Source organism: Trachypithecus francoisi, unplaced genomic scaffold, assembly GCF_009764315.1.
Source record: "Trachypithecus francoisi isolate TF-2019V2 unplaced genomic scaffold, Tfra_2.0 Lachesis_group5, whole genome shotgun sequence".
Taxonomy (NCBI): Eukaryota; Metazoa; Chordata; class Mammalia; order Primates; family Cercopithecidae; genus Trachypithecus; species Trachypithecus francoisi.
In genome coordinates this window covers 90,304,219-90,326,167 of record NW_022681470.1, presented here as the reverse complement: position 1 = coordinate 90,326,167, position 21,949 = coordinate 90,304,219, and the positions used below count along the sequence as shown (strand labels likewise).

The following is a 21,949-nucleotide window of genomic DNA, read 5'->3' as shown; positions in this document are numbered from 1 at the left end:
GGCTAAGGCAGGAGAATTGCTTGAACCCGGGAGGCGAAGGTTGCAGTGAGCCGAAATCATGCCACTGCACTCCAGCCTAGGTGACAGAGCAAGATTCTGTCTCAAAAAAAAAAAAAAAAAAAATGGAGTGTGAGATGAAGCTGGCCTCCTTGACCCGGGGAGGGAGAGACTCCATGGGGCCATGGCAGAAAACACAGCCAGATGGGAGGCTGAGGCAGGAGAATGGCATAAACCCGGGAGGCGGAGCTTGCAGTCAGCTGAGATCCGGCCACTGCACTCCAGCCTGGGCGACAGAGCGAGACTCTGTCTCAACAACAACAACAAAAAAAACAAAAACACAGCCAGCCACCTGGAGCGCCTTGGGCTCAGTGTCCCAGCCTCAGCAGGGAGGGGAGGGTGGTGAGGAGCCACTAAAAAGGAAGTAAAAGGCCATGGAAACTGAGGTCAACTGTTCCGACCCCTGGAAGCAACAAGGGTGGGGGCATGATTTCCCCTATCCTCAGAAGTCTGAGGATGAAAGGCTCAGAAAGGAGAGGGAAAAAGTTTCCTTGGTCTGCATCTCACTAACCAATTCTCAAGCCCCACTTTGGGCACCAAAAATGTGGGACTTTTCCTTAGTTTAGCTAAAGACAGGGTCCTTATCACATGGCCATGAAAAATTAGGCTTACAGATAACTTGCAGCATGAGGAGGGCAGGGTTTTTTGGGTGAAAAGGAAAGGAGGGAAACAGGGATGGTCCACAAAGCCAGAGTCCCTGCTAGTGCACCTCCCGCCTCACAGATTGAATTCCAGGTTCCATCCAGGAAGAGGAGGGGCCAGGCTCCTCTCCATTGCAAATGGCGCACACTTATGTGGCTCCATCCCATTGCACACTCCGCCCAGTGTGCAGGCTGGAGTTTCTCTGGGGACCCCTTCCCATCTGGCTCTCTCTCTACTGTGAAGGTCCAAAGCTATCCATGACCAATAAGGAAAAGAGGCATTAAAGTTTACCATTGTGGGCCGGGCGCGGTGGCTCACGCCTGTAATCCCAGCACTTTGGGAGGCCGAGGCGGGCGGATCACAAGGTCAGGAGATCGAGACCACAGTGAAACCCCGTCTCTACTAAAAATACAAAAAGTTAGCCGGGCGCGGTGGCGGGCGCCTATAGTCCCAGCTAGTCAGGAGGCTGAGGCAGGAGAATGGCGTGAACCCAGGAGGCGGAGCTTGCAGTGAGCTGAGATCCGGCCACTGTACTCCAGCCTGGGCGGCAGAGCGAGACTCCGTCTCAAAAAAAAAAAAAAAAGTTTACCATTGTGGTCTGCGTCAAAGAGTGAAATAATAAAAATGTACTGTTTTACACTACCTTTCTGCTTATGTGTCTTTCATTATAGTAGGCTTAGATGCCAATTAGTCATTTTTATATTTTTTTGCCCAATGCTATTCTAATATGTATACACACACACACACACACATACATTTATCTGTGTATGTATATGTGTGTGTATATGTGTTTAAGATCTTGCTCATTTTGGGAAACCATATTCTGAAGAAACTTCAGATGCTACAGAAGCCAGCTTTCTCACCTACAGTGAGAATACTGAAGTTCAGAGAGATTGAGTGAAGTGGTCAAAATCACAGTATCACTCAGCTAGTAAGGAAGAGACATCATCCTAAGATGTCATAGACTGCTAAAACTGCCTCTAAATTCAAATTTGACTTAATGAACACTAAGAAAAGAACTGCTTTATACACAGGTGATGTTTGTATTCTCAGCTAGTCTAATATTTCATATGCATATCACTTGATGTAAGCTTTCTGTAATTGCCTATTCTTGAGTATGTGGATGATGGTGATTTGTGATCCCACCAGGCTACTACATCCTGGCCTTTGCTTACTTTCCTTAACATCATGCTGATTCCCCTTTGAACTGTACTTTCTAAGGACAATTTATGTTTAAATGAATTAAGAAAAACATCACCCTCTGCCCAAAATAATTTGCCTCTTCAATTTTGTTTTCACTTAAATAGCTTCATCCTCTGATGCCTTGACCGCGCTGTGTCATATTTTTCCACCTTACCACATATCAGAGCTTCTCCATGGGACTCAAATCAAGTAGATGAGAAGCTGAAGCTTCCCCTAGATCTGTAGTGTGTAGACCAGAGAGGACAGAACAACTCATAGAGATGCTAATCTGTCCTCATAAACATTTTACAGACCAGTTTGTACCAAGTGGTTTTAAGGTATGCAATAGCGCTAAAGCCGACATTTTAGGTTAAATACCTGTATGTGGAATTACTGGGTCAAATAATATGAACATAATTACTAATAATGTTGCCAAACTAATATTTCAATTAACACTTCTGAGGACATTTTCCTTAATCATATCGTCATCACATTCACAAATCCTGGACATTATTAACCTAACGGATAAGGAATATTCATTGTTTTAAAGTCCCTGATTTCTGTGGGTCTCTTTAAAAAGTGTCATCTTTCTTATTTGTTTTAAAAGCAATAGGTATTTATTCCAGAGAAATTAAAAAAATCAACAGAATATCAAAAACATCCATAATTCTATCTTCCAACTTGATGCATGTTTTCCATGTTTATCATGGCATAATCTACAATCATACTTACTCTTATTAATGGAAATTTCTGTGAATTTTTACAAATGCATGTAGTCATGAAACTACCACAAAAGATAGAGAATAGTTTCATTATGACAAAAATTTCCTTCCTGCTGCTTTGTTGCCAGCCTTCCTCTCAACTCCAAGCTCCTAGAAACTACTGATCTAGTCTTTACTATACTTTTGCCCTTTACAGAATGTCATAAAATGAAATAAAAAATGTAGACTTTTGAGTCTGGCTTCTTTCACTTAAAGATCTATCCATGTAGATGTGTGTGTCAGTAGTTACTCCTTTTTATTGCTGAGTACAAGTCAATTATGTGGATCTACAAAAGTTTGCTTATTCAATTTTCAGGTGAGGGATAATTGAGTTTTTTACATGTTTGCATAATTACAAATAAACTTTCATGAATATTTACATGTAGGTTTTTGTGTGAACATACATAATTATTTCAAGTGGATTAAAAAACTTAGAGCAAGCTCGCTGTGTCATGTGGTAAGCGTATGTTTAAATTTATAAGAAATGTCCAAACTCTTTTCTAAAGTGACTGTAAGACTTTTCATTCCCACCAGCAATACATAAGAGTTTCAATGGTTCTGTATCCTCCTCAGACCTTAGCATTGTGGATGCATATTAAGTTTTTTAAAATGGACAAACTCTTTTGCATAAAGGTTATACCATTTGACATTTCCACCAGCAGTGCACGACAGTTTCAGTTTTTCCAAATCTTTGTCAGCATTTGGTATGGGTAATCTATTTTAATTTTAGCTGTTCTAATAAATGTATAATGGTATCTCACTGTAGTTTTAGTTTCCATTTCCTTAAAGATGAATTATGTTGAGTATATTTTTATGTGCTTATTTGACACCCACGTATCATCTTTTTGCCCATTTTAAACAATTAATTGGTTGTTCTGCAATTATTGAATTTTGAGTGTTCTTTATAAATTCTGGATAGAGGATCTTTTGTTTTCTCGAGACAGAGTCTTACTCTGTCACCCAGGCTGGAGTCCAATGGCGTGATCTCAGCTCACTGCAACCTCTGCCTCCCGGGTTCAAGTGACTCTCCTGCCTCAGCCTCCCAAGTAGCTGGGATTACAGACGCCCACCACCACGCCTGGCAATTTTTTTTTTTTTTTTTTTGGATTTTAGTAGAGACGGGATTTCACCATGTTGGCCAGGCTGGTCTCAAACTCCTGACCTCGGGTGATCCACACACCTCGGCCTCCCAAAGTGCTGGGATTACAGGCGTGAGCCACTGTGCCTGGCCTGGATACAGGGTCTTCAGCAGCTATATGACAAACAAATATTAAGCCACAATCTACTGTTTGCCTTTCAATGCTCTTAATGGTACCTTTTGAAGAACAGAAGTTCTTCATTTTGATGAAGTTCAAATTATTAAGCATTTATGTTATATAGATTGTGCTTCTGGTGTGATATCTAAAAAATCTTTAATCTTTCCCTAGACCAAGATCACACAGATTTTCTCCCATGTTTTCTTCTAGAAGTTTTATGGTTTTAGATGCTTATGAAAAGCCAATGATCTGTTTGGACTTTATTTTTGTATAAAGAGTGAGGAATGGCTCAGATTTGTTTTTTAAAGTACAGGTATCTAATTGTTCTTGTACTTTTTTTTAGTCTTTTCTCCATTGAACTGTTTGTACTTTTGTAGAAAATCAATAGACTGTAAATTTACAAGCCTAGTTTTGGCTCTCTAGTTTTCTGTTGGGCTTTATGCTTATTCTTTCTCCAATAACACAAATTGTCTTATTATTTATATACCTTTTAAAATATTTCTAAATCATTGCCCTATGGGACAAAATATACATTTTTAATTATGCAGTATCTACTTTCAAATAATACTGTGCTGCTTCACATGTTGTACAGGATCTTCTAACAGTATACTCCTAATTCTTCCCTCTTGTATTTTGTGCAATTGTTGTCATGTAGTTTACTTTTAAATTTGTATAAACATGTAATACATTGATAAAGTATTTTTGCTTGAGACAAGGCATTGACAAACTAAATGAGATAGTGGGACTGTAATGAATGAGAAACAGATGTTTATTGTGATTATCTGTTGATATTCTGAATTTGTTTATCCAGCAATTATCCTATCCTAATTTGGTGGAAAGAGGAGCCTGTGAACTGCTGCTCTCAGGTAACTTACAATCTGATTGAAGAGGATGTATCACGTATTCTTCAATTAAATGCTGCTTAGACCAGTTGGCTTGAATTGGTCCTTTTTATTTCTCTATGCTTTTTTACTGGCCTTAATAACCTGGATGGAGAAAAAAAAAAATGCAGTCTGAGATGCGGTCAATGAGTGGCTCCTCCTCTGTTTGCAGTCACTATGGCCTTCTAAAGTGTATATCATCTTCTGATAAAATTATTTTGTTCCCACCCTTCTAATTCATTGGTCTATCTTGGATCATACTCCCAAAGTGAATATCTGACCTGAGAAATACACTCCAACTTAGCAAGGTCATATATGCATATTTCTCAAGCCTTGGCCTCCACTCCTACAGAGACAGCAGGCAGTGCAACCGACACTGAGACTTGGGGAAGAGCAGCAAGTAGTGGCAGGAGATGGGTAGGAGGGTGTGATGGAAGGTCAAGAGTAGGGGTTTACATGGACTCAAGTGCCCTGAACTATGGTAGGTACAGGCGTGGTGGGACTGGCTAGGGAAATGTGTCCTCAAAGTATCTATTGTCTGTCTACTTTCAAAGACATTACTCAGAATGACTTTTTCAACTCTGGGCAAGGTTTCTGCTTTAGACTTGTAGTGTTACTGAGGAGCTCTTTCTTGGGCTCTGTGTGCATAACAGTATGCGCCTCTGCCTTGAAAAGCCCATGTTCTCTTAACTGTGTATCTAGAATACATGTTTCCTAAGAGGGAGGTTCCTCAGTTCTGGGAGATGGACGTGTACTAAATATCAATGTCTTCCATTCCATATCCTGTTCAATGGCTCCAGTCCAGCTTTCTGACAGAAAGCAAAAAATATCACCCCCTTGGAGAGTTGACTTTGCTCCATGCAGTTCCCACCTTTATGATGCCATGAACTCCAGATGTCAGCTGTAGTTTTTCTCCATTTTTTGACAGTGTGAAGAATGTAAGTCGAACCTTATCTCCTTCCTTACATTTCATTGTGTCCTCGTTTCTAACCACCAATACTTCCATTTCCCCAGTCTTGTCACTTAGGTCAAATAATAAATTTTTCTTCTTTTCTGTTACCTGTAAAAGAAAATCAACACCCAGCCTCTGATAATCTGATTAAGGAATGCCACATCAGTCACACATCAGACATGCCAGAAGAAGGCTCTAAAAAGAAATACAGTTAATTCTTGAACAACACAGATTTTACCTGTGCAGGTCCATTTATATGGGAATTTTCCTCTGTCTCTGCCACCCCAAGACGGCAAGACCAACCCTCCTCTTCCTCCTTCCTCCTCAGTTTACTTAACATGAAGACAGTGATGAAGAACTTTATGATGATCTACTTCCACTTAATGAATAGTCAGTATATTTTCTTTTTTATAATTTTCTTAATAACATTTTTCTCCAGCTCACTTTTTAAGAATATAGTATATAACATGTATAACATAAAAATGTGTTAAGTGACTGTTTATGTTGTCTGTAAGGCTTCTGGTCAAGAGTAGGCTATTAAGTAGTTAAGTTTTTGGGGAGTCAAAAATTATATGCAGATTTTCGACTGCTCGGGGTCAGCAGCCCTAATCCCTACATTGTTCAAGGGTCAACTTGAAGAAAAAGTTTCTGCTTTGAAACTAGCAGGTATATATCTAATAGATGTTAGCAAGTTCACACAGAGGAGGCAGACGTGTCTTACTTAGAATATGCTGTCTCCTATGCCCATCTTTCCAGTCCCAAACTCCCTTCCTTTAGGAGGAGGCCAGGGTGGCTCATAGAAGCAACAACTGCTGGATAGAGAGGATGGAGCTTCTCCAGGGCCAGTAGCCAGATTAGTCAGGGGAAAAAAGAAGACCCTGAGGTTGGAAGAGAGCTATTTTTTTTTATTTTTTTATTTTTTGAAACAGAGTTTTGCTCCTTCACCCAGGCTGGAGTGCAATGGCGCAATCTTGGCTCACTGCAACCTCCACCCCACTGGGTTCAAGCGATTCTCCTGCCTCAGCCTCCAGAGTAGCTGGGATTATAGGCCCTACCAACACACCTGGCTAATTTTTGTATTTTTACTAGAAACAGGTTTTGCCACGTTGGCCAGGATGATCTGGAACTCTTCAACTCTAGTGATCCACCCACCTTGGCCTCCCAAAGTGCTAGGATTACAGGCATGAACTGCCGTGCCCAGCCTGAAGACAGCTATTTAAAACAACAAGTCCAGGAGAGACATGAGGTAATGATGCAAGACCCAGCCGAGAGTCTAGTAAGTAATCAAAGACAAGAAATAATTCACAATCAAGTCTAGATCAAAAGGAAACAGGAGGTTGGTCAGTTATTTAGGAGATTGATCGTATTTAGCTTTAATTTTATGGACTAAATCAATATATGTTAGTGGCCAGATTAAAAGCTGAAAACTGGGATAAAGAACATGACCTTCCTATCCAAGGTCATTTTACACTTGAGTTTTCCAGGAGGACTGGAGAGTCTTCCTATCAATTCCTTCTAAAACTAACCCAGGGCAGCAGAGGTTGTTCTGAGGCTCTGAATGCAGGGGCGGCAGGTTCCCTCTCTATGGTTCTTCAGGTCCTGCCCTAGACCAGAAAAAGTCATTCCACAAGGCTAGTTCCCTGAGGCTTAGAGTCATAATACTTTATTATTTCTCACTTCTATTAAGTCTCCTCAAGGAGCACCTCTGCCCGGCCACCCCACCATCTGGGAAGTTAGGAGGGCCTCTGCCCGGCCGCCCCACCGTCTGGGAAGCGAGGAGGGCCTCTGCCCGGCCGCCCCACCATCTGGGAAGTGAGGAGCGCTGTGCAACCTTCCAAGTGTGAAGTGACAGCCTTGTATGTGATCTTTTCTGTCTTCCCCAAGTTTGCATTTTCAACATTAAAGTTTACTTTTAATTAAAAATAAATAAATAAATAAGTCTCCTCAAGCTAACTCTTTCTTCTGTTTTCTTCATTTAATCACATTAATCACAGTTCTTTAATCCTGCCTTGCATATTGGTTTTTCAGGTCAATTAATCTGGTTGATTACTCAACTACACTTATTTTGCATTCACAACAATAGTCACTTAAAATAAAGATAATACGGACAACGTACAAAAATAACGCAGAAATAAAAATTATGTGAATGAACTAATTCCTTTTTCAGAGGCTACTGCGATAAGAATAAGTTGAAACAGGATTGTGACATTTTTGACAATAAAAACAATTTTTGAGTTTTTGTATTAATTTTGGCACGTTAACTCTGCAGTTCTTTAGAACTTTGTATTTTTTTAGTTTGTCTATATAGAAAGACATTAAAACAATTTCTAAAGTCTCTTTAAGATCAGATGGAAAATACGTTATTCTTACTAATCAATATGAAATTAGATATGAAAACTTACCTTCTGGACTACAAACAACCCATTCACAATTGTTCCAAGGGGCTGAGTTTGAAGCGTGTTGATCTTTGGGGTTTCACCAGCTTTTCTGATAATGTTTGGCGGGACATTAACCTTTTGGTCAGATTTAGCATCTAACACACATGAGGTGCTATTTACCTCTAAGAAACCACTGTGCTGATAATATCTTGATATTATAATCATTCTCTTTGGAATGAATTTATCTTTCAGCAGTGTATTAAAAACTTTTACAAAGAAGAATTCCTTCTCTGTAGCCACTGTAGCATGAAACATCTCTTGCTTGCCTTCTTGGGTCTCAAACGTGAAGGGCTTTGTTGCTTTCAGTACCATAACTGGCAAACAGCCTTTCCGAAACCCTTCTCTGATAGATTCCTGCTGGGCCACCCTCTGTTCCTGCTCAGGCTGAAGACAAGAGAAGAAAGATATCAGCTGTGAGTCAAAAAGGTACTATTGAGAGGACCTTCCTTCACCCACAGTGCTAAGCCTCAGGAAGCCACAGAAGACAGGTGGAATCAAGGGAAGAGACACAGAAGGGATAAGAAGAGACTTGAGGCCTAGAATGATCTAGATGGAACAGAGAGTGCAGAAGGAAGATTTCAACTCCTGTATTCAGATAAGACGGTGTAACATGTTTTGGAGGTAGGATCCCTGAAACTAAATCCTTGCTTTGCCATGTGCTATATAAAAAGACTTCATCAGATTTCTGAAATATTGCTAAGCCTCGGGGTAAATCTGATAAATCTGATTCCATCTTCTATGATTCCATTCGGGCATAATATATCCTTGTTTCTCTATCCAATACTGTCCTAAACATTCATTTTACTCTGGTATAAAAGTGAGGGAGCTCAGTGACCTGCACAGGGCTCCCCAAATTCCTAGGGAGGTGTTGTACATAACAAAATGTAGATTATGTTTAATGTGAGTTAAGGGGGAGACCTAGGTCAGAGATCTTACAAGTGAGTTAAAGGAGAAATTTAAAAGGAGAATTCATACTACATTTATGGATTTACCCTTAAATAATGAATTATGCACTAAGGTTTACATTTAAAAAATACATCTTATTATTTGAAATTATAAAAAAAGAAATAATTTAAATATCTAAAAAATAGATTTGGTTAAACAAAATATGGTATAGTTACAAATAGATTACTATGCAAATATTAAAAATGCTTTAGAGAAATAATATGATAAACTGTTATAACTGACTCAATAAAGGGAAAGGTCCTAAACAGATAAAAAATCTCTTTCTTTTTGGTTAAATAAGTAGTTAAAGCACACACACAAACACAATACAGAGATATTTACCAACATCAATATATTTTTTTCCTAGATGATACAATTATAGGTAATTTTATTCGCTTCTGTGTGTTTTTTATTTTTCTGAATTAACAGAGATAAGATACCTTTTTTGGTTTTTTTTGGGAGAAAATACTACTTTTTAAAAGCAACCTGCCATCTAGAACCAAATGGAAATACAGGGAAAAACAAACAGAGGCATAAAAAGTCAAGTGTAGGAGTCTCTGAAGGCTGTCTCCGATGTGACCTGAAGCTTGGGCCAGTGGAGCTTGGGCCAGTAAGGGGCCCTGATGGGCAGTATAACTGACTGCATTTGGATCAATGCAGGGAAAGGTCAGCTCCACTGAGTTCCACTACAGAAGTCCTTCTCTTTGGTCCATATATCTTTAGTTGAGTCTTCCAGACTGAATAATGCATATTTTCATTACTGGTGATGGAATCACACCATTTATACTTGAACCTTGTTTTCTGAAAAATCCAGAAGTTTCTGGGCCAAACCCAGAGGAAATGGCTCCTCTAGACAAAGAGAATGAAGTATGTGTCATCAGTTTCTAGAGCTCACACAGTTATAAAATGGTGTAACACCTGCTTCATAGGAAATGAAATTGCATGTGTGGTGGATTCTGTGTTGAGCCTTTCCGATATTGCCTGCCACTCCCTCAGGACTAAAGTGATCATTCTTATCAATGAGACTCTCCAGGCACTACTCTCAGCTAAACGGGGCCACCTCACCTTGTCCATGCAGGTGTATAAAGGGCTTTGTTACATTACTTTTAAAAAACAATTTGCTGTCAAGAACTAAGGGAAAATACAGGGGAAAACGAACAGAGGCATGGCAGGTCGAGTGTAAGAGTCTCTGCATTGGATCTCTGATGTGACCCGGAGCCTGGGCCTGTGCAAACCACAGACTCCCCCACAAATCTTGGGAGCCTTGAAAGGCATTCTCAGCTCCTGAGCTCCCAGTGGGGTAGGCCAAGGCCTCTATTGCAACTACTTTGGACTTGACATTCTTCCTCTTCTACTCCTTTCACTTCCTCACAGATATTAATTCTGAAAGTGTTCTAAAATAGACTTCCTGTAAACAACTGTCTATCTCAAAGTTTTCTTCTTATAGAATCCAAACCATAACGGAGTGTTAATGTGTCCAGGCCCTGACAGAGATTAGAAGCTCAACAGGTGTTTAATCTGATTAATCAGATGTAGTTCTTGTTTTTGTGACTCAGAGTGTTTTTCACACTGTGGCCTTAATTCCTTTATTTGCATGCTGTGAGATAAAGAACAGAGAACAATGTGGGAAATGACAGTGACAGTGATGCTCTTACAAGGACAAAGACCACTCCACTCTCCTCATCCTACCTTAACATGAGGAGAGACTTTTGGTGCAGCACGTTGCTTTGTGACATCATTTCTGATGGCTGCAGAAGCAGCAGGACTCATTTCAGCTTGACTTAGTGGCTTTGGTTTTGTTACCGATTTGTATTTCTTATCAACTGATTAAAAAATGAAAGACATGGCCAATAAGCATATAAACATATGAGCAGCGCACATTTTCATATGTCACCAGAAATAAATACTAAAACCATATTAAGGTATCTTCAAGAGCAGTTAATTTTTCTAAAAAAAAAAAAAATCTTATTTTAAAATGAAAGAAATTGGACCTGGCACAGACACCTGTAAGCCCAGCACTTTGGGAGGCCAAGGCTGGAGGATCGCCCGAGGCCAGGAGTTTGAGACCAGCTTAGTCAACATAGGGAGACTCTATCTTTATAAAAAATATTTTCAAAATTAGCCAGGTGCAATGTCACATGTTTTTAGTCTCAGCTACTTGGGAGGGTGAGGCAGGAGGATAATTTAAGCCCAGGAGTTCAAAGCTGCAGTGAGTCGTGATCACACCACTGCACTCCAGCTTCCATGACACAGTGAGACCCTCTCTGTCTCAAAAAAAAAAAAAAAAAAAAAGACAAGAAACAAAAGAAACTATGAAGTCTTAGTCTTAAATTGGTATAACACTTTGGAAAACGGTTTGGGACATTATTTATTAAAATTCAATATCTACTTACTTTAACATCCAGTAATTCCATTCACAGGTGTACAGTCAAGAGAAACACACATACAAATACAAACATACAAAGATAAGTACATAAGGCTTATAATAAATATTCATAGCAGCATTTTTCACAATGGCCTCAAATGACTAAAATAACAATCAAAAATAGACCAATTCTCTCTATATATGTATATGTATATGAGTTTATATGTGTATGTAATTATCAATGAAATGGAATCTTATGTAGTAGTGAAAATGAATAAACTGCTGCTATGAAACAAGGGCTGATTTCTTTTTTTTTTTTTTGAGGTGGAGTCTCACTCTGTCACCCAAGCCGGAGTGCAGTGGCCCAATCTCGGCTCACTGCAACTTCTGCCTCCCAGGTTCAAGTGATTCTTCTGCCTCAGCCTCCTGAGTAGCTGGGATTACAGGCTCACGCCACCATGCCTGACTAATTTTTGTAGGTTTTTAGTAAAGACGGGATTTCACCATGTTGGTCAGACTGGTCTTAAACTCCTCACCTCGTGATCCGCCTACCTCAGCCTCCCAAAGTGCTGGGATTACAGGCATGAGCCACCGCACCTGGCCACAGATTTCTAAGTATGTTCTACAAAGCCTTGCCTTGTCCTTCTATTGAGGGGACCCCATCCTGCCCTCTGAAGACTCTCTGTACTCCAGCCATACTGGCCTTCTTTCAGTCCTCAAGCAAGTCAACACCTGCTGTCACAGGGATTTTCAGTGTTCCCTCTGACTGAAGGTACCTTTAACTCCTATGCATTTTTCAGAGCTTAGTGCAAGGGTCACTTCCCTATGGAACCCACTTTGACCAACACCAACTCTAACTCCTGGCTTATGTTAATGCTCCTTTGACACATGCTGCTGAAGAATCATCTTCCTTTCCATTAGAGCATTTGTCTCAGTTAATTACACTCATAAATTTGCCGGTAAGAAAAATATCTACTTTCCCTTTAAAGTATAAGCTGTATAAAATTTGGATTTGTTTTTAACACCTTGTTTTATCATAAGAACCTAAAAGCTTTCCTTGTACCTACTAGCAATTCAATAGATATTTACTGAATGGATGAAGAAATGGATGGATGGGTGGCATGTTGGCTCCTCACTAATGCCTACAAAATGCAGTTGTATACTCTGGCTGGGCTCCTCCATGTCTATGGTCAGGTTATATGTTATTGTGAAAAGCCAACTCCTAGTCCTGATTTTTAAAAAGACCATGTAACAAGATGGTCATGTTTGATGACTTAAGGCACTCTCAGGCAGAAGAGGGCCTGAGAAATTATTAGATGTCATTTCTGATAGAATTTGAACAACTCTGGGCTGAAATAGCAAGGCAATCACTTTGATTTTACTAAAAAGAGAAATGATACTGTTTCATGAGGTAGTAGGTACTCTGTCATTACCTTTCAAAGACCAGAAAGTGCTTGACTATCTGACAGGGATATTGTAGCAGGATCTCTGCTCTAGAAAGAAGTTACACTAACCTTCCAATGATAAGTTAGTTCCATGCAACTGGTTTCAGAAAGGTATGCAGATAAAGTCTCTCTTCTATGTTCACAGCATCGGCGAGAAAACAGCATCAAGGAGGCCAAGGGAATCAACCTACCATTCTACCACATCACATCAGCCATATTTCATCTCACACACAGTGGTGCCAATATTTGTGGACAAGCTTGTCTGCCCACTATAAATCTCTCATTTGCCTTAATAATCAGGTGTACATTGTTACTGATTATCTCATTCGTCATTTTCAGCATTTTATTTTAATCTTGCAGGACTTCTGTAGACTGTGATCACATTTTCTCTTAGCTTCCTTTTTCTATGCTTATGATTCCTTGTATTTTCTCATCTTGCTTCATACAAAAGCTTCTCCTGTCTACTAATTATTGCCTCTGTCTTCATTAAAGATTCTCCAGGTATCTTCTACCTTCCATGGGGTGAGGTTGTGCGTAGAAGAGCATATAGCACTCTACATGCAGACATGCAATGGCAACAGAGAAGGATCACTTAACCAAGAATGATAGTAACTGTTCAAAAAAATAAAACAAAAACTTTTCCTACAATAATAGAAATAGCATGGACACACAAAAATTTCCTACATTCAAAAGAGGCGTAAGTATGTCCACGGATGGAATTTCAGAGCGATGAAGGAACTCAGTTGCCTTCTTGTGGAGCGTGCAGGAAGCATACTTTGTGTTTTGTTGTTGTTGTTGTTGTTGTTTGAGACAGGGTCTCACTGTTGTTGCCCAGGCAGGAGTGCAGAGGCGTGATCTCAGCCTACTGCAACCTCTGCCTCCCGGGTTCAAGTGATTCTCGTGCCTCAGCCTCCTGAGTAGCTGGCATTACAGACGCCCGCCACCATGCCTGGCTAATTTTTGTATTTGTAGTAGAGACAAAGTTTCACCATGTTGACCAGGTGGATCTCGAACTCTTGACCTCAAGTGATCCACCTGCCTTGGCCTCCCAAAGTGCTGGGATTAAAGGCGTGAGCCACTGCACCTGGCCCAAAAGCATACTTTGAATCATACAACTGTTACATTTGGAGACTCTCATTTGGGACAGCCTCTGGATGATCTCTCCTGAGTTTCCAAGTTAGTGCCAAACTGGATCTTTTTTAGATAAGTAGAATAACAAAATCCCAGAATCATTAGAACAGCAAAATGGGGAGAAGATTGTAGCAGGGGAAATTTTGTGCTATCCTGGTCAAAGAGAAGAATTAATTCTTGATTTATTGCCAAAATAAAAGATATTTCTAAATATCTCAGCCTATGTTTGCCAATATGCCTAGATTCCTGTCTCATCCCAGATAAGAAAAACACAGGGCAGTTGGTTACATGGAAGTAACATGGGTAGTTACTGCCATCTAAGGGCCATCTTAAAGAACTACACCTTCTAACTTAACAAAGCCCGGGAAAACAACCACTCCTTTCTCTTTAGTGCCTTAGAAACTACCTAACAGTGCCTTAGAAACTGTATAGAATTATGGACGTACATAGTATCACTTACGTGGCTTCATTTAGCCTCCTTATAAACTATGTGTGAGAAGCCATGTCACCCGTGTTGTACACCCACAAATGCTATTAAAAGCTGTTGTAATCTTTGCTGTTACGGTTTTACTTTGAATCCTAAAACTGTTGCATTTGGAGACTCATTTGGGACAGTCCTGGAGTGATATGCTCCTTTGTTAGCTCTTTTTTGTTCTTCAGACATAAAGCCAGGACGTTATCAATTGTTCTAAGTAAACAAAATCAGGAATTTAAACTAAATGTATATAATTCAGATGGAGATGACGAGTGATTTATTGAATAATGTAAAAAAAGTCGTTTTGTTGTGGGTAATTTATATTGTCACTAGAGATAGAGAGGAGAGAAAATCCCTGAAGGAGGAGGAGATCATCCCCTAAAGAAAGAAGCATAGTCTGGGACGATAGAAAGCTGGGAAACGGAGAGGGATAAACAGACTGTGTGAAGGAAAAAAGGTGCTCAATATCCTGGTTTACAGTTTTCCAATGCAATAATTTATACTTTCAAGGCTTCAGTAGAATGTGAGAACATTACATACTGTGGAAATGGAGTTGGGAAAAGTTAACTTTGAAATTCTACATCCATATTCACTGTAATTGAATGGGAGACAAAGATGGGCAAGGAGAAAAGATGATAAATGGAAGTGGTAACCCTAAAGGCTGGAACAAGAGATGCAAACAAAGGCTGGAATGGATTTGTGGAATTTGTAACAAACACTTCCTACAAGTAAAAGGGGGCAAAGAGACAGGTGAACTAAGTTAGCAAACAAATTCCAACAGCGTGCACTGGGGGTCATATCCCAGGGATGCCATGAAAGGAAAGGCCCAGGCTTGGCAGAGAAAGGGACGAGGCAGGTGCGGAACTACCACATTACCTTTCTCCTTCTCTTCCTGAAGACGTTTTGCCAAAAGCATATAATTCAACTTCTGAAAAATATGAATGGTCTTCATCACTGCAGACACTGCACCAGCATTTTGAATCATCAAGTTAGCTACTTGTATTCTGTTTGCACTATGTAGTTTGCCTGTCGCGATATTAAACTCGTCTGAAAGAAAGAACTTAAACCTATCGAGTTCCTCATCAGTGATGTTATCCAGGCCCGTTAGCAAGAGTATCTCCTTGTATTTACTCTCCATCTGACCACTTTGGGATCAACCTATAAGGAATCCAAAACATGTAAGATTACAACACCAAAAGTGATTCCACATTCAAAATAAAGCAAGGTGAGCTATTAATATTTTTAAAGAAAAATAAACAAAATGTTTGCAGTAGTAAAAGAGATTTGAACGGGACATAGGTAAGAAATTCTTAAGCAAGGTGATCCCTATTCCTGGGAGAGACATCATCAGAAAGTATACAACCCCTCTGGATTTCTTAGAAAACAGGATACATCAGCTGGGCATGGTAGCTCACGCCTGTAATCCCAGCACTTTGGAAGGCTGAAGCAGGCAGATCACCTGAGGTCAGGAGTTTGAGACGAGCCTGGCCAATATGGCAAAACCCCATCTCTACTAAAAATACAAAAATTAGCTGGGCATGGTGGTGGGTGCCTGTAATCCCAACTACTCAGGAGGCTGAGGCAGGAGAATCACTTGAACCCAGGAGGCAGAGGTTGCAGTGAGCCAAGATTGCGCCATTGCACTCCAGCCTGGGCGACAAGAGCAAAACTTTGTCTCAAAACAAACAAACAAACAAACACAACAACAAAAAGGAAACAGGATACATTTTCCTTTTATTTTTAAAATAGATTTATCGAGGCATAACTGGCATACAACACAGTGCATACATTGGAAGTATACAATCTGATAAATTTTGGCATATACACATACCTGATGAAGTGCAATTAATCAATTTGTTCTTTCATGGATCATGCTTTCAGTGTCTTATTTAAGAAATATTTTCCAATCTCAAGATTAGATTTTATGTTTTCCTCTAAAAAATTTACAGTTTAATCATTTTATTTGGGTGTATGTACTGTTTTGAGTTATTTTGTATATGGTATAAGCTATGATTCAAAGTTCATTTATTTTTCTTTTTTTTTTTTTTTTTTTTTGAGGCGGAGTCTCGCTCTGCCGCCCAGGCTGGAGTGCAGTGGCCGGATCTCAGCTCACTGCAAGCTCCGCCTCCCGGGTTCACGCCATTCTCCTGCCTCAGCCTCCCAAGTAGCTGGGACTACAGGCGCCCACCACCTCGCCCGGCTAGTTTTTTGTATTTTTTAGTAGAGACGGGGTTTCACTGTGTTCGCCAGGATGGTCTCGATCTCCTGACCTTGTGATCCGCCCGTCTCGGCCTCCCAAAGTGCTGGGATTACAGGCTTGAGCCACCGCGCCCGGCCCATTTATTTTTCATATGAATATGAAATTTCCCAGAACCGTATGTTAAAAAGACTATCCTTTTTAAGGACTTTTTTTACCTTTGCAAAAATCAGTTGTCCAAATATGAGTGAGTCTATTTCTGGATTCTTTATTCTGTCCATCAACCTATTTTTGTATCTTGTTGCCAAAATCACATTGTAGTAATATAGTTGTTTATGTATAGTACCCAAAATAATACATAAAACATTATAAATAATAATTCAAAAGTTTATAACGATAAGATTAATATGCAGAAATGCATTCCTTTATTCTAGCACCACTGCTAGAGAGAAAAAAAATCACATAAAAAAGTAATTTCCAATAGCAACAAAACTACAAAGTACATAAGAACATCTAATACAATATATTTAAGAGTTTTAAAGGGAACCTTATAAAACTTTATTGGGAGATTTAAAAGACCTACTTAAGTGGTTGTATGTGTGATATTTTAAATGGGAAGATTTGATAAAATGAAGACAGCAATGTTGTCAAATTAATCTATAACTCCCATCCAAAATCTCAAAGGGTTTTTCATAGAACTTATCAGAATGATCTTAAAACCTAAATGAAAAAAATAAAGACAAAAACCTGCAAAACACATTGAATTGTTTATTAGGATGTAGTATCCCTACTACTAGGTATCAATACTTACTACAAATGTATAATAATTAAATCGATATGGCAGTGGCATAGAGAAAAATGAACTAATAAATAGAGAGTGGAAACAGGACCACATGTAAGTTAAAGCATGGTATATAATCAAAGTGGCATTAAAAATCACAAGGAAAGAATGGACAACTATAAAAAGCATTCAGACAAATGACAATATTCGGGGAATGATATATTTGGCCTTTCTCTTATATCATACACAAATATATATCTGGCTGGATTAACTATCTAAACAGAATAGTAATGATGTTGAATAAAACACAGAATTTCTCAATGCATTGAAGTAGAAGGAAGTTTCTTAAACAAGTCACAAAAAGGACAAGCCAGAAAAAAAAAAAAAAAAAAAAAACTTTGTCAAATGTGATTGCATGCATATTCTTAATTTCTTTGTAGGAAACACACACACGCATGCACACACACACATTAAACAAAGTGATTATATACAAGGCAAAAACTGGGCAGATACCCGCAATATATATATATATTTATATATATAGCTAATAGAAGTTTTGCTTTTGGAATACATGGAGAACCATGAATCACTAAGAAAACAATAAACAGTCTATTTGAAAAGTGTGCAAAAGATGTGAATGAGCAATTTGCTCAAATATCCAATAAACATAAAAAAGATGTTTGACATTACTAGCAATTAATGACTTCCAGAGCAGCAACATATAAAGTGGAAGAAATAAGCCAAAGAACAGGAAAAGATGTTTATGAGCTGAAAATAACTGATTGTGAATTTTAGGGAAGCTTGAATACCCCCATCAGGAGAGTCAATGTTAATAAATTCTAAACTATCACTGTTAATGGCCTCATAATGTTTTTCCTTATATGCTGGTAAGGGCTGGACAAACTCTACTTGTATAAGTAGAGTTCATGAGTGAAAATTAAAACTATTATCAGGACCATTTTCAAAATAAGAAATACATTAAAAATATTTGTAATGATAAAGCCATCCAAATGCCCCCGTCCTACTGATGAAAGCAAGGAAGGACACTACCTTTGCTGAATATCTACAATCAGCTTGGCATGATTCCTGCTTTCCTACTTGTCTATAAGAAACTAATCTTCCTATAACCCTCTTATATAATAACAATCACATTTTAATCACATTTTATATAAGATTGACTCATCATTTTCTCTGAAGTTATGTTGTCTTATAAATGAAAAACTTGCATTTTACTTCATAATATCTGTTAACTTAAAAAATGCTTGTATTTGCTATTGGCATAAAAGTCAGTCTTACAAATAGGCTGATAGATAAACCCCAACGGAATCCGAAGCTTAAGGAACACCAGCTCAGAGACACCAGAGGACATGGCTAAAGTGAGTAAAAGATAAATGAACCCATCCTTTCAGAGCTCATGTCCATTTTCCCAGGTTCAAGTTCTCAGAGGGGTGCATAGCATGGCTGGCCTTTCCTCAGTTGTCTTTTTCGGCAGAGAAACGGTTCAGTCTCTCGTCTCTAACCCAGCTCCTCCATGGTGCTTACCTCCTGATCCCTGGGGCGATCAGCAAACCGGGTCTGCCACCTTCTCTTCAGAGAGCTTAATTAACAGAGGGCTCAGGAGAGCATGCCCAAATAACCTAGATGACTTTCAAAGCTACAAAGACTCTGACACTTCTGAACAGCTTCACACGTACCCCTAATAAACACTTCCCGTCACCCCCAGGCCCAGTGTGGGTAGGAGTGACAACTGGAGCTCTCATTGGCTGAGCTGGTTTGGGTTCTCACTAGCAGTCACAGAAGAAAATTTCTATAGAAACTTGTATCTGAATCATGCCACATAGTTACACTGATCGGAAACAGAAAGTGGCTAGGAAACTGTAAAAAATGACCGGAGATGACTTAGTGATATGCTTTGTGACTAAGGGGCCTGGTGATGACATTTTTTCTGGTATAAACAAGCACACTGATCTCAGAGGGTTTCTACAAGCATTGCCAGTACGCCAGTGCAGGTTCTTGTCTTCAAAGCATAAGAGAACCTGGAAATGAGACCAAAGTGAAAGTACAGACATTCTATTGTGGAGCAAAAGCAAGGATACCCTCAAGGGACGAGTGCAGGCACTCAAAGATTGAGTCACAGGCAATGTGGTTCATGTACTACATGAATAAGCACAATGAAGGTATGGAGCACTCTATAATAAAGAGGAAGGCTTTTCTGGGAAATGGGCGGGCAATTCCCGGAATCGGGGTGCCACCCTTTTCTTGACTAAAGATGGTTAATCCGGAACTGTCATGGCGTCAGGTGCATGATGGGAGTGGGAATTTTCCCATGGAAGTTTTATGATATTAAGGGCACAATGAAGCTAAGGGTCGGCAGTCAGCCAAGTTTTCGACCATCTTGGCTTTAACCAGTTGCAGCCGGTTTCTTCTGTGTTACATTCTCATCTGTGCCTAAGTAGGAAGTCTGCAATCTGTCTTCGTTGCCACAGCCTGTTGTAACAGTTTCCGTCTACTAGTGGGGCAGTCCCTCTGCTAACCATTTTGACCCCATTTTTATTGCTTGTAGCCACATGCAAGTAATCATGCCTCATTCCCTCACTGACTGCTTGCCTCAAAAGCATATATACAGTCTTTCTTCCTAACCAGGCTCCTAACCCTAAACTCAGAGCTTGAGGGCTTGATTCTAGTCTGCAATTTACTTGAGGTTTTCCTTTTTTATTCATTGAATTAACAATTATGCACTGAACATCTAATATGATTCTCAGATTCTGAGAATATAAAAGTTAATAAGACAAAGTTCCAGATGTTCAGTGGCTCTGCCAAGTCATGGAAACAGACATGTAATTTAATAATCACAATAGGACATAATGATAAGTGTTATAATTAAAGCATGCTCAAGATGCGATGGGAGCAGAGGAGGAGCACCTAACCATGCCCAGGTAATCACCCAGAGCTGCAGGACCTCCTTCACTTTCTGCTGCAAGGCTTGTTTCTAGACTTTCGCCAGCTGTCAGCTCAAATAGCACCCTATCTGTGGGGCTTCTCTGACCAGCATGTTCTCTACCTCTTCCCTGCATTATTTTTTCCCACACATGTTACTGACCACCATCTGACATACTGCATATATCATTTGTTTGTTTATTCTCTGGCTCATGCTCCTAAAATGTAAGGCACATGAGGGAAGAGATTTCTGCCCACTGGCTCACGGCATCCACTTCACCTGACACAGTGCTAGGCATAGAGAAAGTGTTCAGAAAATATTTGTTGAACGAATGAATGCATGAATGAGTGGATCACACAAGGCGAAAGAACACCAAAGAGAACAATAAGTAAGAATTAAAAAGCCACGAAGTGTATGAATTTGGTAACCTACTGAGTAAATGAGAGAAAGCTCCCTGTTGAGGGAGAACCCAACAAGCAACACCCCGGAGAGGCATAGTGATTTGAGGCTTCAAGTTCTGTAAAAGGTGAGTTGAGTGATTAAACTGAGGAGTGGTCTCAATGAGGAGCAGGTACACTGCTGCACCCAGGGCAGATAGACAAGTGCTCATCCTTCAGCTTTGTTTTACCAAGAAATTTGATCAGAGAGATACCCGACTGGGTGACACAAGACACAGAAGGGAAAGGAGGCAACTGTGCTGAAAAGGGAGGTTTGTTAATAGTCTCACAGAGAAAAGTGGGATCCCCAAGCCCTTTCCCCACTGACTCCTAGAGTACTGAAAGCAAGGTTTATGCCATAAGCAGAAGACTGGAGGATCCCACTGTAGCGACTGGCCCAAGAGGGGAAAAACTCCCACTGTTACTGACACCTTGAGTTTTTCCAGTATGAAGACTCAGGCCCTTTCGTGCTAATCCTATAATTAAACTAACTCATAAATAAACCAGGCCAACACAAAAAGAATTCAAGTCAGTTTTGTGTGTATATATGTGTGGACATTTATTTCTTAAATATGAGTAAACAGATATAAATAACATTCAGAAAAGCCTCCAACTTAAAAAAAAAAAAAAAACAGAAAACAAATCAGAAGAAGGAATTTAAACAAGGACAAAGCAGAGGGTAGAAGAAGAAATATATATGGTTATCAGAGAGATAAGAAAAGACATTGCATCCATGAAACAAAAAGACAGTGCTAATACTTGTAAAAAATGAACAAATTAACAGGAGAGATTTTATAAATATATTTTCTAAATGTGATAGCAGAAAAGTTTTAAAGCTAATAGGGTGATAAAGTTGAAGAGCTCTTTCTAAAAGTATACCTAGAAAACAATAAAATGGAAAAACAGGAGAGAAAAGATAAGAGATATACAGGTTCATGCCAGGATGAATAATAACCAGTTAATAAGTATTTAAACAAGAGTGAATGGAGAAAAAAGAAAGTTATCAAATAAATATCAAATGTGATGAATGAGAAAGAACCCACACAAAAACTTGTCATTTCGCATT

General features: G+C 39.4%; 1 protein-coding gene and 1 long non-coding RNA gene across 4 annotated transcripts; one reads left to right on the top strand and one right to left on the bottom strand.

Moving 5' to 3' along the window:
• Nucleotides 1-4,649: 4,649 nt before the first annotated feature.
• Nucleotides 4,650-19,314, bottom strand: AIM2 (absent in melanoma 2). Of its 2 annotated transcripts, XM_033198973.1 has the most exons (6): nt 19,051-19,314; nt 15,407-15,688; nt 10,804-10,937; nt 8,134-8,553; nt 5,651-5,839; nt 4,650-4,884 (listed from the first exon to the last, which is right to left on the bottom strand). In XM_033198973.1, the coding sequence occupies exons 2-6, from the start codon at nt 15,666-15,668 to the stop codon at nt 4,858-4,860; spliced, it is 1,032 nt and encodes a 343-aa protein (XP_033054864.1). In that variant the 5' UTR covers nt 15,669-15,688; nt 19,051-19,314; the 3' UTR covers nt 4,650-4,857. The 2 variants fall into 2 exon arrangements, with proteins under 2 accessions (XP_033054864.1, XP_033054865.1); XM_033198974.1 differs by lacking the exons at nt 15,407-15,688; nt 19,051-19,314 and adding an exon at nt 12,994-13,803.
• LOC117076024 lies at nt 5,839-11,077 on the top strand. 2 transcript variants are annotated; one of them, XR_004434206.1, is made up of 2 exons: nt 5,839-6,121; nt 6,827-11,077. It is a non-coding gene; the product is annotated as an uncharacterized LOC117076024 (long non-coding RNA). The 2 variants fall into 2 exon arrangements; XR_004434205.1 differs by having other exon boundaries at nt 6,821-11,077.
• Nucleotides 19,315-21,949: the final 2,635 nt, after the last annotated feature.